We start from the raw sequence: 14464 nt of genomic DNA on the forward strand, positions 1-14464 counted from the left end.
CGGAACCTGAGCTCCCTTCAGTTATTCCGCAAACAACTGAAAACCTGGCTTTTCATCAAATTGTAGCTCTATCCTTCCCCCCTTTCTCTCCCCCCTTCTACACATAAGTTCATGTAATCCTTTTTCTTCTTCTCTACCCACTATTTTAAGTTCTTGTAAACCGTGTCGAGCTCCATTCTCATGGAGATGATGCGGTATATAAACTTAAGGTTTAGATTAGATTAGATATGTAAAATCAGCTTCTTTTATCGCTTGGTAGACCGGTGTAGTTCCTTATGGATGGGTATTATACCTCACTGTTACCAGCAGGTGGAGACTGAGATCAAACTTGTATATTCCCCTCTACTGATCCAGTCTTCCTCAGTCTCGGTAGCAGAGTGGTAGGCTAATTTCAGCTCCCCTCTTAGCACTATTGGATTTTTGTGTTTGGACTCCTGGTTCCCATTTTTGTGCCAGATAGAGCTTGGACGGGTCCTGTTTGGAGATCCGTCCGACCTCGGGGGTGTTAAACCTGGCGGGTCTTGTGCTGAGTCCCTCCCCTCCCCTCCATCTCCCCATATTTTTCTAGGGGCCTCAGGAGGCAGTCTGGCCTCTTGGTTGGTCAACCCTCCAGCTTGAGAGCCATGGAGTCTGTTATGATTGGATGGAAAAAAAATCCAGAGGTGTGCCGGTCTATAGGGCTCATTTCCCTGTAAAACTGCCTGTTTGTTTTGTGTGTTTCTTATCTAACCGGCACTTTGTCTTTCAGATAGGGCGTTTTCCGGCATAATGAGCACTTTTAAAGGGCAAAAGTGCTCATTGTGATCCATATGCGAGGTACTCGGGGTCGGCCTGTGCAAGTGTTGTGCAGGCCAGAGCAGTGGGGCAGCCTCGTTGGCAGCGGTTGTCGGCCAGGGCAGCCAGCTGATGGTGCCTTGCGAGTTGGCTTTGGATCGTGAGGAAGCCCAGGCTTCCCCCGACGTGGAGGGTTCCCCAGCTGCCACTGGTCAGAGAAAGGTTTCCCTTGCCGCCAGTCCGGCTAGGGATTCCCTTTTCGTGTTGGTCGGTTTTTCGGCCTCAGCATCAGGAAAGTCCCAGGCTTTTCAGATGCGGTAGGCCGCAGGAACTCCGATTTTGGCAGTTTTGGTCCATTTTCGGCAGGAACCTCCTTCTAAAGTTACCTCAGGTGACCTTCCCCCTGTTCTGGAATGCAGGGGCAAGGTATGGCAGAGCTCCTTGGGGCTGCCGGGGGTCTTTCCCCCTGAATTTTTTGTTAGCACTTTGAAAATCTTATGTGCTGATGGCAGGAGGTTTGTTTTCCAATTCTGAGGGGGAGTGGGGGTAACCCTTGACATCTTTCCCAGCACGGCCCCATACAGCGGCGATTTTTGCCCTCCTCTCTCATCCCCACACCCGAGGGTCTCTTGGTATGAGGATTTTTACCTAGAGGAGCAAACACCCTCCAGGGTTTCAAGACTAAGCTGGACAAATTCCTGCTAAACTGAGATGTACACAGGTGAGCCTGGACTCATTTTAGAGCACTGGTCTTTGACCTGGGGACTGCCGCATGAGCAGACTGCTGGGCATGATGGACCACTGATCTGACTCAGCAGCGGCAGTTCTTATGAGGACCTGGACCCTTTTGGGAGTTTTCCAGGATCCTCTTGGGGGTCGGATTCCGCCCGCGAGGGGTTCGAGCACCCCCAGCTGGTGAAGATGCTTCTGGTGTGTGCATTTTTCAGCGGGATGAGCTTCATGAGTTAATTCTGCAGGTCTCCTCTCTATACTTTGAGGACACTGTCGGAGCCCCCGCGTACGGTGGACCCCTTGCTTCAGGGGATCTGCTCTGCTTCCTGCTCTTTTCCTATTCTTCAGGATACTTGGGATCTTATGCTTGCACAGTGGCAGGTGCCGGAAGCCCCTTTTCATTTTATGTGCTCTATGGCCCACCTGTATCCCATTCCTAAGGGGATAGGGACACTTTGAAGTCATCCGTAGTGGACGCGGTGGTTTCGACCATTTCTGTTGAGGGCAATGCGGCCTTGCAGGACCCAGAGGAGCATAAGTTGGAGTCCCTCCTTTAACAGAGTTTTGCTGTGACAGCTCTGTCGGTCCAGGCGGCGATGTGTGGTGGGTTAGTGGCTTGGGCGTGCTTATTATCTCTCGGATGCCATGTATGACCTCTTGCAAGCTTCTGCCAAGTCTTCGGCCTTGGGAGTGGCAGCACGCTGTACCTTGTGGCTTTGCGCTTGGTCGTCTGATTTGGCGTCCAAGGCTAAGTTGACGTTTCCTTTTAAAGGATCTTTCTTGTTAGGTGTGGACCTGGACAGTTTGGTTCAGACTCTCACTGATTCCACAGTGCCTGAGGATAGGTCTAAGCCTCTGACTCGAGGTGGCACTGCTCATGGATGTGACTTCTGCTGCTTGTGCTTTGGTAGAGAGGTTGCCTCTTTTCCATCTTCTGGGCTCTCTAGAGGCAGATTCTTCCAGCGCATGCAGTCCATTCGTGGGGCCTGACGGGGTGCTGGTAGTGCCGGCACCTGTCTGTTCGGTGGGTGCACGGCTGCATAGAATTTTATCCAGAGTGGGCAGATATCACGTCTGATCAATAGGTTCTGGAGGTGATTCGGGACTGCTATGCTCTGGAGTTTGCCCGGTCCTTGCCAGTTTTCTAGCTTCTCCCCTTGCAGGTGGCATGGAAGCAGCAGGCTTTTTGTCAGACCCTTCAAAGTTGTTAGATCTCCACGCTGTGGTGTCAGTTCCCACACGGGAGTAGAGCACAGGTTGATACTCGATTTACTTTGTGGTGCCAAAGTAAGAAGGGACCTTTCGACCCATCCTGGGTTTGCAGGGGATCAACAGGGCTCTTCACGTGCCTTCCTTCCGTATGGAAACTGCGGTCTGATTCTGCCGGTTCAGCCAGGAGAGGATCTTGCACTTTCCCATTCGGGGCCTACTTGCACTTTCCCATTCGGGCCTCTCATCATCGCTTCCTGCGCTTTGCGATTTTGGGGCAACATTATCAGTTCTGTGCACTTCCCTTTGATCTGGTCACGGCTCTGTAGATGTTCACCAAAGTGGTGGTTGTGGTGGTGTTGCGAAAAGAGGGCATTCTTGTTTATCCCTACCTGGGTGACTGGTTGATATGAGAGCATTCGGGTCATGGCTAGGGTGGTGGAGTTTCTACAGTCGCTTGGATGAGTATTCAACCTTGACAAGAGCTGGTTGTCTCCATCTTAGCGCCTGGAATATCTAGGGGTCCTGTTAGACACCTCCTTGGAGAAGGTCTTCCTTCCAGAGGCCTGGGTAAGCAAATTAGAATCTCAGATTCGCCTGCTTATGGCGTCCTGGGGCCTCAGGCAAAGGATTTCCTCCAAGTCTTAGTTGATGGCAGTCACCCTCGATGTAGTGAGGTGGTCGCGGGCCCACATGCATCCTTTTCAGTATGCTCTTCTTTGGAGGTGGTCACCTCAGAGGCACAGTCTGGATCACCCTGTTCCGCTTCAGGGCTTAGCTTGGGGCATTCTTAGTTAGTGGCTCCAGACCCCCCATCTTGTATAAGGGGCAAGTCTGGAGCAGCCGCAGTGGATGTTGCTGTTCATGGATGCCAGTCTTCTCAGTTGGGGAGCTCAGTGTTTAGGCCTGGATGCTCTGGTTCAACCATGGCCAACGGAGGGGCTGTTGTATGTGTTCTCTCTATGGCCATTACCATTAGTGGGCAGAGTTCTACGCATAATTCGCCATCCGGGCCTCGTGGTTCTGGTTGCTCCAGATTGGCTTCGACCGTGATACGTGGATCTAGTGAGGCATCTGGTGACGGATCCTCTTCCTCTCTTGGATGACCTAACTTGGGGGTTCCATTCCAATGTTCGATCTGGGTATTCAGATAGTGATCTCAACTCTCTTGGGGTCCCGGAGGCTTTCTACCTCTTGGGCTTGTGATGGTTTAGTGTATATTTGAGGAATGGTGTGATGTGTGTGGAGTGGTCTATTTTCACACTTTCCAGTCTAACATCTTAGCATTCTTGCAGGATGGCCTGGATAGGGGACTGTCTTGGTCTTCTCTCTGGGTTCAGTTTGCAGCCTTGTCAGCCTTTCGGGGGAGTTAGTGACAGGTCAATGTTTTGACTGCCATTCCTGATGTGATTCGCTTCTTGCGTGCGGCCAAGTTGCTCTGGCCTTCCGTGCGGCCCTCTGTTCCTTCTTGGGATGTGAATCTGGTTCTGTCAGTTTTAGTGCACCCTCCTTTTTGAACCATTGGGTGACTGCTCTTTGAAGGACCTTACTCTTTAAAGCGGTCTTCTTGGTGGCCATTACTTCAGCTAGACATGTTTCTGAGCTGCAGACTTTCTGTTATAGGGCTCCCTTCTTAGAGTTTTCTAGGAAACGGGTTGTCTTGAGGCCTGTTCCTTCCTTTCTGCCAAGAGTAGTTTCTCCTTTTCATGTCAATCAATGTGTAGTCCTCCCAATGTTGGGTAGTCGGGAGGGCTCTTCTGAGCAGCGACAGCTACGCAAATTGGATGTCAGTTGGGACTTTCGCACTTATGTGTAGTGGACTCAGGAGCTCAGGTAATCAGATCATTTTTGTCCTTCTGGTGGGTCCTCATAAGGGGGATGGCGCTTCTGTAGCTCCTATTGCGCGCTGGATCAAGGAGTCTATTGCTTCCTCTTACCTTCTGAAGAAGAAGCCTGTTCTGGAATTTCTCAAGGCTCATTCCACTAGGGGTCAGGCAGCTTCTCTAGTGCCTCCAGTGGATCTGTGCAAGGCTGCAGTCTGGTCTTCGCTGCATTCCTTTGTCAGACACTGCCGTATAGATGTTCAAGTGCATCAGGATGTGGTGTCTGCCTTTCAGGGGTCCCACCCTTGATGGGTACTGCTTTGGCACGTCCCATCCATAAGGAACTATACTGGTCTACCAAACAATACTGAAGGAAAAATTAGGTTCTTACCTGCTAATTCTCTTTGTTGGCTTGTAGACCGATATAGTTCCCCACCCTTTCTGTCTTTGTGCGGTGATTGCTGGTTTTTGCTCATGTGCAGATTTTGGGTTTTTCTGCGGGTTCTAGTATTTTTCTAGGGCCGGAGAGAATTAAGAATAGCGGCGATGGCTCAGCTTAGCTGGTGAGCTGTGGGGATGTTTTATCTCCAGGATTCAGTTCTACACATGTTCCAACAGTTGTTTATAGATTGTTTTTACACTCCTGTTTGGAGTGTATTTTACTGTTTAGTTAAGAATTTTACTAGGTTCTGCTTGGCTATTCAGCAAACTGGATCAGTAGAGGGGAAGCTGTACTGATATAAAGTTTGATCTCAGTCTCCACCTGCTGGTAGCAATGAGGTATAATACCCATCCATAAGGAACTATACCCGTCTACAAGCTAACAAAGAAAATTATCAGGTAAGAACCCAATTTCTCCTTACTTTGCCATGTTGAGCATACTAGATAAAGCAAACCTCTAGAGCAGTTTCCTGCAAACTTTTTGGATGAAAGGCACACTAAACCCAGTGCCCTTGCCGGAAGGCACCTGGACGTGCTTGGATGTCAACATGTCGCGCACATGTGACATCACGACAAACCGTGCATTCTCGGAGGCCCATTTGTCCCTGACCCTGAACACTTCACTTCGGTCGGGGATCCTGGAGGAGGGGAGATGCAGGGAGAGGAGAAATGCCAGTGTGGAGAAGAGTACTCAGCACTGGCTTAATGCCATTAGGATGTGCCTCTCACCGTGAAAGGCACATCCTATGAGCAGTCAGCCGGCGCCTCTCCTTACTGGTGTCTCGTCAGGGCACACCTGGAATCTGCTGCAGCACACTAGTTTACGATATACTACTCTAGAGCAGTGATTCCCAACCCTGTCCTGGAGGAACACCAGGCCAATCGGGTTTTCAGGCTAGCCCTAATGAAAATGAATAAGAGAGATTTGCATATGATGGAAGTGATAGGCATGCAAATTTGCTTCATGCATATTCATTAGGGCTAGCCTGAAAACCCAATTGGCCTGGTGTTCCTCCAGGACAGGGTTGGGAATCACTGCTTTAGAGGAACAAATTAGTGCCATGGAAGCAACACCAAATTCAAACTCTAGAGGACACCCAGATTTAGGAATGCAGGAATAGCCTAATTAATGCAGTGGGGCTGAGAATCTGGGGAACTGGGTTTGATTCCCACTGGAACTGATTGTGACCCTGATCAAGTTATTTAACCAACCCTCCTTTGCCCTAGGTACAAAAACTTAGTTGTGAATCCACAAGGGACAGCAAAAATACCTGTATATAATGTAAACAGCTTTAGTTGTACCGCAGGCAGTATATCAAATTCGTACTCCTTTTACTTCTATGTGCCATCATAATATCAGTTTTCAGTTAGGGAAAATCTAGTGTGTTCTGGTATAAAAAGGAACCAGCATGGTGTACTTGGAAATACAACCTGTTTCAATTCTATTTCAGGATCTGTTTTGTGGGCTGACTGGGGAATGCTGTAGAGCCAGTGGAATTTTAACATGGCAGAGGGCATTCAGGCTTGCCCACAACAGCCTAGTGCCTGGACATGTGTATATTCTGCAGGATTCTGGAAGGAGCAATGGCTCAACTCTAGGCCAAAGGTTGTTTCCTTAGTTTGATCTGTGGGAAAAGAGCCAAGATAGCTGCAGTGAAGGCAGATAATGTCCCAATCTCTTTAGAAGTTGTTTCTGATTGAGCTTGGAAGAGCAGGATTAAACTTTTGGGAGCTGCCAAAAAAGGCTTTTCAAGCAAAGCAGGTATCTGTATGCATGCAATAACTGCAGCCTTAATACTTATACTGGGTTCTTTCTTTCAGGTGGTATGGATACATCTAACCAGACTACTTCTCATGAGCTTACCATTCCAAATGATGTAAGTGCTTTCCCTAATAGTGAGGAAGGCATTGTGTAAGGGGAATTTTCCATGAGGGTCTTAAGTTTTAATCAGTTGATTATAAACTGAATTTGAGTCTTTTTCTCTGTCTCTATCCTGATGACATTCATGTTAGCAAAATGTGTTGTTTTTAATATGAAGGACAGTATCTTGGGATAGAATAAGCAAAATGTTCTTGGCAAATGTTTGCCATAAATTGCTATTAAAAAATCTACATACTCATATGAAGTGTCCTTTTAGAACTGTCCTGTCATAATAGGCAGTAATTTGGATCACTAAGATAGTTACAGGACACACAGCAACCTCTGAAACAAATAAACATTCCTTACCCAGCTAGACCAATAGGTTATATCCTCTGACCAGGAATTGGAGTAAAACAGCTGCTAGACCATCCCCAGTATAGTGGGTGCAGCCTGGATCTTGTCACTATCTCTACCTCCAGCACATGGTGAAGTTGCTTTGGTGCAGCTGTCTTTTTGACCTGTCTCCCTCTTATCCAGACTGTTGGGCATCTCACTAGTTAGTCCCTGAGGCCAGCCTTGTGCAATGGGCTGCTGCTTGGTAGCCAGTGGGCTGGGTCAATTGAGCATCTGGCACAGGTCTCTGAGCCCTTGCCAGTCTGGGCTAGGCCCTTGCTCCTCCCTCCCCATCTAGAGTCTGTTGCACCCAAAAGGTGTGAGTGGCCTTGTGGTAGACCTGCTGCCCCAGCACTGAGGTGGTGGGATTGACGATCCCAGTACTGCTTCTTATGACCCTATGCAAGTCACTTAATCTTCCTTTGTCCTAGGTACAAAATTATATGTAAACTGCTTTGAATGTGTAATCACAAAAAGGTGGTATTCTAGTCCCATCCCCTTCCCTTCTCCTTTTGGTCGAGTCTTAGGCCATTCTGTGCAATCAAACATTGATTCTCTTCTCCCTCTGCCCTCTTTAGCAAGTTACAAAGCTGTGATGGTGGTTTGGTAGGGCTGCAGCCTCTCTGGCAGTTTGAGGGCTCCTTTTTGCTTTGGTGAGTGTTGGGAACAATCAGCAGCATGTCCACATAGTGCTGCAGTTCCTGTGGCAACTGCCATATGTAATACTGCAGCTGGATAAACTTGCTCTGATTGTGGGGCAGTCCAGGGACTGAATGAACTGAGGCCTGGCAGTTCAGTGACTTCCCTGTCCATGTCATTGAGTCTTGCTTCCAGACCAGCAGTTTTTAGTGGGAGCTGTTTCCACTTGGTTCCCACAGAGGTGTAGTTCACAAGTTGCTGTTGACCCCAAACACACTTTGAGGGAGCAGAAAATGGCTCCCAAGCCCCCTCATATTTGACCTTTTGGGGCCCAAAAGCTCAGTTGGTAAGGCATCAGGATCTACCCTTGGACGATTGGCTAATCAGGGTGAGCTTGGTGACAGAGTACAAGCCACTTCCAGGGTCACTTCAGTGTTCTGGTTCTTTGGCTTGGGTGATCAACCTCACCAAGAGTCATCGGGAATCGTAGCAGACCCTAGAGCACCTGTGAGCCCGTTTCGACACAGCACAAGGGAAGGTGTTCTTGCCATAGTCTTGACGTCAAGCTCTGCTCTTTGATTCATAACTTTTTAAATTAAAGAATAAGACTTGTATACAGTATGTAGGGCTCTCTCCACCCCACCTCTGATCATCTGCTCAGCTGTTTTCTTTTGACCATCATTCCAACTTCTTGGACCCAACAGCAGCACCAGCACTTGCAAAAAAATGGCCTCCTTTAATTTCAAAGAGAAACCTAGGGCCCACATTCTCTTTTTCTTGCCTGCTTGCCTCTTCCCGCAACCACGTTGGCCTTATGTTTCAGATCATTGTCATGTTGGAAAGTTCTAGTGCACACTGAATCTTCCTGCACTAGAAAATTCCTCAAGTATTTTCTGATAAGGTACATTCAATCTGATGTCAATCTTGACTAAATTCCCTGTGCGACGGTAGTTCCCCACCCCCAAAAAGAGCAGCAGAGATTCACCGCCATTTATGGTAGGGATGGGGTACTTCTCTTCATAGGCCTTGACTGGTGTACTAACCTAGGTTTCCTGTAACATGTTAAAAGCAATAACTTATCCCTGATGCAGGCTATCAGCACTTAACATTTATTAGCATCTGTGCTAAATGAGGAACTGAAGTCATAAAACAACTCATTACCTATGGGCATACCGCTAAATGTGTTTAAAATGTATAAATGAGACCCATCAATATATGAAATGTAGACCTCATTGTAAGGTCTTGTCAATGCGTTAAATCCTCTGCATTAGGGTTTACATGTCACATTAACACACTTTACGTTGTTCTCTTAAAGCTTGTTTCTATCTGAAATACGTTTGTGTTTTTTTTAGTTAATTGGCTGCATCATTGGGCGCCAGGGCGCCAAAATCAATGAGATCCGTCAAATGTCTGGGGCGCAGATCAAGATAGCCAATCCTGTGGAAGGTTCTACTGATCGTCAGGTGACCATTACTGGGTCTGCAGCCAGTATCAGTCTGGCCCAGTACTTGATCAATGTCAGGTAAGGTTCAGCACAGGCAAAGAGGGGTTTTTTGTTTGTAAAACAGTACATGTGGTTGGAACAAAGCAAATGGTAAGGATATGGCAGAGATTTGGGGTGGCAGTGTGTCTGAAATGGTAATCTTTCTGCTAAATGCTGCTCTGAAATAGGGTGATGGTAGGTAAAGAATTCTCAACCAGTCTATTCCTTTGTTCCTGATTTGTCATGTAGCATCTAGTCTTGATCTAGTAAGGTGGAGTATGATGGTGGTACTGGTGTTTCTTTATGGCCAGGACTAAATTCTATGGTTAACAGGAATATCGAACTTTGAGCCAAAGGTAAATTGATTTACATGTAGAAAACAGGTCTTGGAAACATTTTGTAAGTATTTTTAAAATGTTAATGCTTTCACATGATGCCTCAGCAAACTTGAAATTGCAAAAAGATGCACATCCTCCCAGAATGTAGGAGCCAGAAGCTGAGACTTCTCTGAAGCCTGCCCCCCACCCCCCCCAAGTCACCAGCAAAGATTAAAGGAAGGAATGTGAAGTTGAAGTGGACATCTATGCTGTCTTTTGTTGAAAACCTGATCTAAGGCTGGTTTTCTGCTGTGTATAAAAGTTTGATGATGATAGAAACAAACTGACTATAATGAACACCAGTTCCAAGAGAGTGAAATTACTTTGAAGTACGCTCAGAGAAGTGAAACTTTCACTTCTCTGAGCGTACTTCAAAGTAATTTCACTCTCTTGGAATTGGTGTTCATTATAGTCAGTTTGTTTCTATCATAATTAGACTTTACTGACGTTCTATAAAAGCATATTATCCCTGTTTTTTGTTAGAAACGGTGTATAAAAGTTTGGCAATTCAGGCCCTCCATGTACAATTGCAGGTCACTGCCAGAAGCCAGCAAAGATCAATTATCCAAAACATTTGACCCAAATTTTATAAAGATCTGCAAGGTGTAGCTTCTCTCCCCTCCAACCCCTCGCAGGTCTCTGCACCTCTCATCCCTCCCTCCCCCAACCCAATCCTTAGCCAAGGTTCTCTTCCTTCTCAAGGCCTTGACCCTTTAATCTCCCTCCCAACACCACAGTCTTCTCCCCTTCCTCCCCAGGTCTACCGAGGTACTTGGTGGGCCAGCGGGAGCCTTTGTGGCAGGAGAACGTCCTAAAATGTCTGCTTTGGCAGCTCGTGATACAGGAAATGCTGCAAGCAGCTGCAAGAAATTGTGGCAGCTATTTTAGAAGGCAGCTGCAAGGAGGCAAGAGTGAGAAGGCTGCACTCGTGCAACAAATACCCCACTGGACCACCAAGTACTTTGGTAAGTCTTTGGGGGAAGGGGGGGATCATGGGGCTGGGAGGGAGATTAAAGGGTCAGGGCCTGGAGAGCAAGAAGAGCTGCAGGTTGCCAACCCTTGGCCTAAGTTGTCATTTTTCCTATTTTCTCATTCTACCCTCCAGCTGAGCAGCGGTCTCAGCCCCAGGTAACTAGCAAGTTTCCTATGTTCTTTCCCCTCCCCCCCCCCCCAAACACACATACACACACTTCTATCTGCTAAAGAAAAGTGCTTTGAATAATAACTAGACTTTCAGCAGATTTGAACTTTGTGGTGCAGGACCTGGTCTTGCCTGTATCGGAGTTTACTTAAATCCCAGTGGTACAAACGGCAAACCCCCTTGTGCAGTAGTGGCCAATGCAGGAAAAGCATAGGAGACAATAGTATTGTCTAAACCTGGCACACTGATTTGTTCAGGTCCTGGCATGTGTTCCTGGTGTGTGGGGGTTTTTGTTTCTATGGTATGGGTTTTTTTTAACCTCATTTAACCATTCAGCATTTTCATGCATGCTCTGTTCCAGCTATCGGGCATATTCTCCCTCTGGAAGTGGGACACAACTTATGCATCAGAACTTCCAGTGGACATTTCTCACTCATTTTTGTATAAGGTTGTCTCTTCAAACAACTCAAGCCCAATAACTATGAAGGGTACTTTAAACAGCTAATGTGTTTTCTGATGAAGTTCTGCAGTAATTTCTCACTACCTTTAAGAAGTAATTATGGTGAGAAATTTTCCCTGTTTGTCTGAGAAGTACCATTTCTTACAGGTTAACTCTTTTGAGGACATACCTGTAAATTAACCATTATGTGGCATGAATAGGTTGGTTTTTGGAGCTAATTGTAACCTAGCGGAATCAGAGCAAAGTTGTCTTGCAGGAATACATAACAGTTCTCAATCTATTAAACTAGGATTAATTTTTTGGTGCTGACATGCAGATTTATAATGCATACTAGTATGGATTAGGTGTGGGTGTAAGAGGCATGAAATTCCTTAATTTTTTTTCTATTGACTCCTTTTAAACCAGTCTGCTTCATGCTATGTAAGCTGAAGACCTGATCAATTTTGGAGCATGACAATTAACTGAGTTGCTATAGCCCCACCCCCAATACCCCACAGTTATTGAGCTGCATGAGACATTTTTAGGACACTCGGCTCTTAATGACTTTTTTTTTTTTTTTGCCTGCCAATTTACTTTGGTGTGTTCTTTTAGAACGGTAGGTTTCAAAGGGTTAATTTTCAGTTCTTGTACAATCCCACTTTATTCCAGGGCCCGTGGGTTATTTCCATCTATCTGCCAAGACTTTTTAGGAAGCCTCAAATATCAGAGACTTAAACCCTTCCCTTCATACCTCATCACTGTCACTGGTTCTGTAAACATCAGTCTTGTCTTCCTACAAGCCAGACTGTAGGAGCTTGTGTTTTATTTCATGTAATTTCAGTCTGTGTTCACGGTTTTCATGCTTATGCTGGGTAGGTTCCCTGTGGGAACAGCTCTGACTACGGGAGATTGCAGACTTTGGGAAAAGTGTGTTCTGGAGGGTTCTCTGCTTGTTAGTAAGCCCTCTGGACAGCCTGCACATCAGAATGGAGCTCAGGGACTGTTAACTTGGGAGCTAGCTTACCCCAGGTTTGTCCGCTAGTGGGTCGCATGCAGGCTGTGTGGTTCCTTAGAGGCACACCAAGGATCAGAGCCAGATTGCTTTCCTCCGCCAGGCATGCTGCGAGGTGTGTCTGTGGATTGTGGAGGTGACAGCCATGGAAGCCAAGCCAGTGGAGCAGTCAGATCTAGTTCAGCTTTCCAGCAAGTTGAGGCGCAAGATTTCCCCGGGAGCTGTTTTAGCTCCATCTGTAGTGTTTCCCTGTCAGCACATGGAGTACCAGCTAACAACTTGAATCAGATTTTGGGGGGGTCTTTCAAAAGAGGTTTTTAGGTGGTTTCCCTGCATGCCCTACCCCACTCCTAAAATTCAAAAACAGATTTTGGGTGATTCTCTGTAGTTTTCCCAGGCTATATTAGCCATTCCATCTTGGATTTTTTCAGATTTGATTTTAAAGTTATTTTTAATACTTGCCAGCTTCATTTTTGAAAGAGAACCACATAGATGACCTCCCTAGGGCAGGATGTCATGGAGTGAAGCCATGTTCTATGTGTGCTGCAGGCCACAAGGGGTAGAGACTTGCCTGGATTCGGTGCCTTCAACCTCCGTGGAAGGTCTTCTAGCACCTTCTCTCCCGACTCCTGTGAAAATGGCATCTATCCCCTGAGATGTGCTTGCGTATCGCAGTAAACATGGTAAATTCTCCAAACAGTCCCCAACTGGAGCATGGAGTCAGCTCCCGCCGCGGAGGATGGGTTGTCCCCGGATTTTGTTGATATGCTTTATCAGGCATAATTGAGGGGGGTCTCTGCCTGTCTTCCTTCTGCTTGCCTCCATGCCAGGCATAGGGACCCCCTGCGACTGTGGTCCAGGGTCTTTTCCCTTATCTTCCCTAGGGGGTGCTGACAGGTTCGCAGATAGTGCCTGCAGTTGTGCCAGATTTGCTTTCCATACCTCTGCTTTTACAGGAGGGCGTTGTGGCGGCCGCAACTGTGGCTGATCTGGCGGTTCTCCAGGATCCGGATCACTGCGGAGCCCCTGCTTTGGAGGAGGGATCCTACTGTGTGCAGATTTCAAGCATGCGCTTATTGTGGATTTGATCTCTGAATCTCTACAGGCATTAAAGCTGCAGTCTGAGTTGCCTCCTTCAGAATGTTCCCTCATGAGTGACCAGAGACCCCAATCCGCCTCTTTCCCTGATCATCCTGACCTCGTTTGGATTCATACGGACATTGAAGAGGTTCACTGCATCGGTCCCTTCCCTTTGGAAAACTGCCATCATCACTCCGATACTCAAAGACCACAAAACTAGTACAGATGACTCTACAAACTATCACCCAATTGCCAATATCCCCTTTTTGGCCAAATTAACAGAAAAACTGCTATTTAATCAGGTTTCTGACTTTATTGAAACAACCAATGCTTTACACCCCAACCAAACAGGTTTTCGTAAATTTCGCAACACCGAATATTCACGGACGGGCTTAATAACTAATATTCATTATTTTTTAGATCACCACAAATCTGTGGCTCTGTTTTCCTTAGACATATCCGCAGCATTCGATACAATAGACCATGATCTACTTCCTAGTCGGCTAGAATCGATAGGCATTAGCGACCAAGTGCTTAATTGGTTCACGTCTTATCTTTCCAATCGTAACTCTTTTGTTAAGTTCAATAACGAATACTCCAATCCTTATTCTTCATCTTTTGGGATTCCCCAAGGATCTATACCAGTGATGGCTAACCTTTTTGAGCCCGAGTGCCCAAACTGCCGCACAAAACCAAAGAATTTCCTCAAAGTGCCAGCATGTCAATTAAACCTTAATAACAAGATTTTAGTATCTAAAAACTCTTTATAAAGTTGCCTGAACTATGTAACATCATTTTTAAAGGTTGGAATCTTTGTATTGTCAGAGAATCAATTTGATTCACAATCCTTTGGTTTTCATTTCAATTTATTGGCAATTTATAATGTTTTAATGATTTCATTCATGGGCCGAATACACACATACTTTTCTCTGTCGCCGCACTCTTTGACCAAAAGATTTGTAAGCCTGCAACCACGTCAAGGTATACTCTTTCAGCAGCTCCCCTCCCTCCCCCTTACCTTTGTGGCCAAGTCAAAATGATCTACCAACAATAAAATTTT

General features: G+C 46.5%; 1 protein-coding gene across 5 annotated transcripts in view; it reads left to right on the forward strand.

Moving 5' to 3' along the window:
* PCBP2 (poly(rC) binding protein 2) overlaps positions 1 to 14464 on the forward strand; it is a 182214-nt gene that overhangs the window by 122509 nt on the left and 45241 nt on the right. For 3 of the 5 annotated variants that reach the window (XM_033938356.1, XM_033938357.1, XM_033938358.1), the window contains 2 exons: positions 6801 to 6856; positions 9225 to 9394. In XM_033938356.1, the coding sequence (XP_033794247.1) occupies positions 6801 to 6856; positions 9225 to 9394 (226 nt within the window). Of the gene's footprint in view, positions 1 to 6800; positions 6857 to 9224; positions 9399 to 14464 lie in introns of those variants that run through there. The other 2 variants (XM_033938359.1, XM_033938360.1) reach the window with 1 other exon arrangement.

This window comes from Geotrypetes seraphini, chromosome 3 (assembly GCF_902459505.1).
Source record: "Geotrypetes seraphini chromosome 3, aGeoSer1.1, whole genome shotgun sequence".
Taxonomy (NCBI): Eukaryota; Metazoa; Chordata; class Amphibia; order Gymnophiona; family Dermophiidae; genus Geotrypetes; species Geotrypetes seraphini.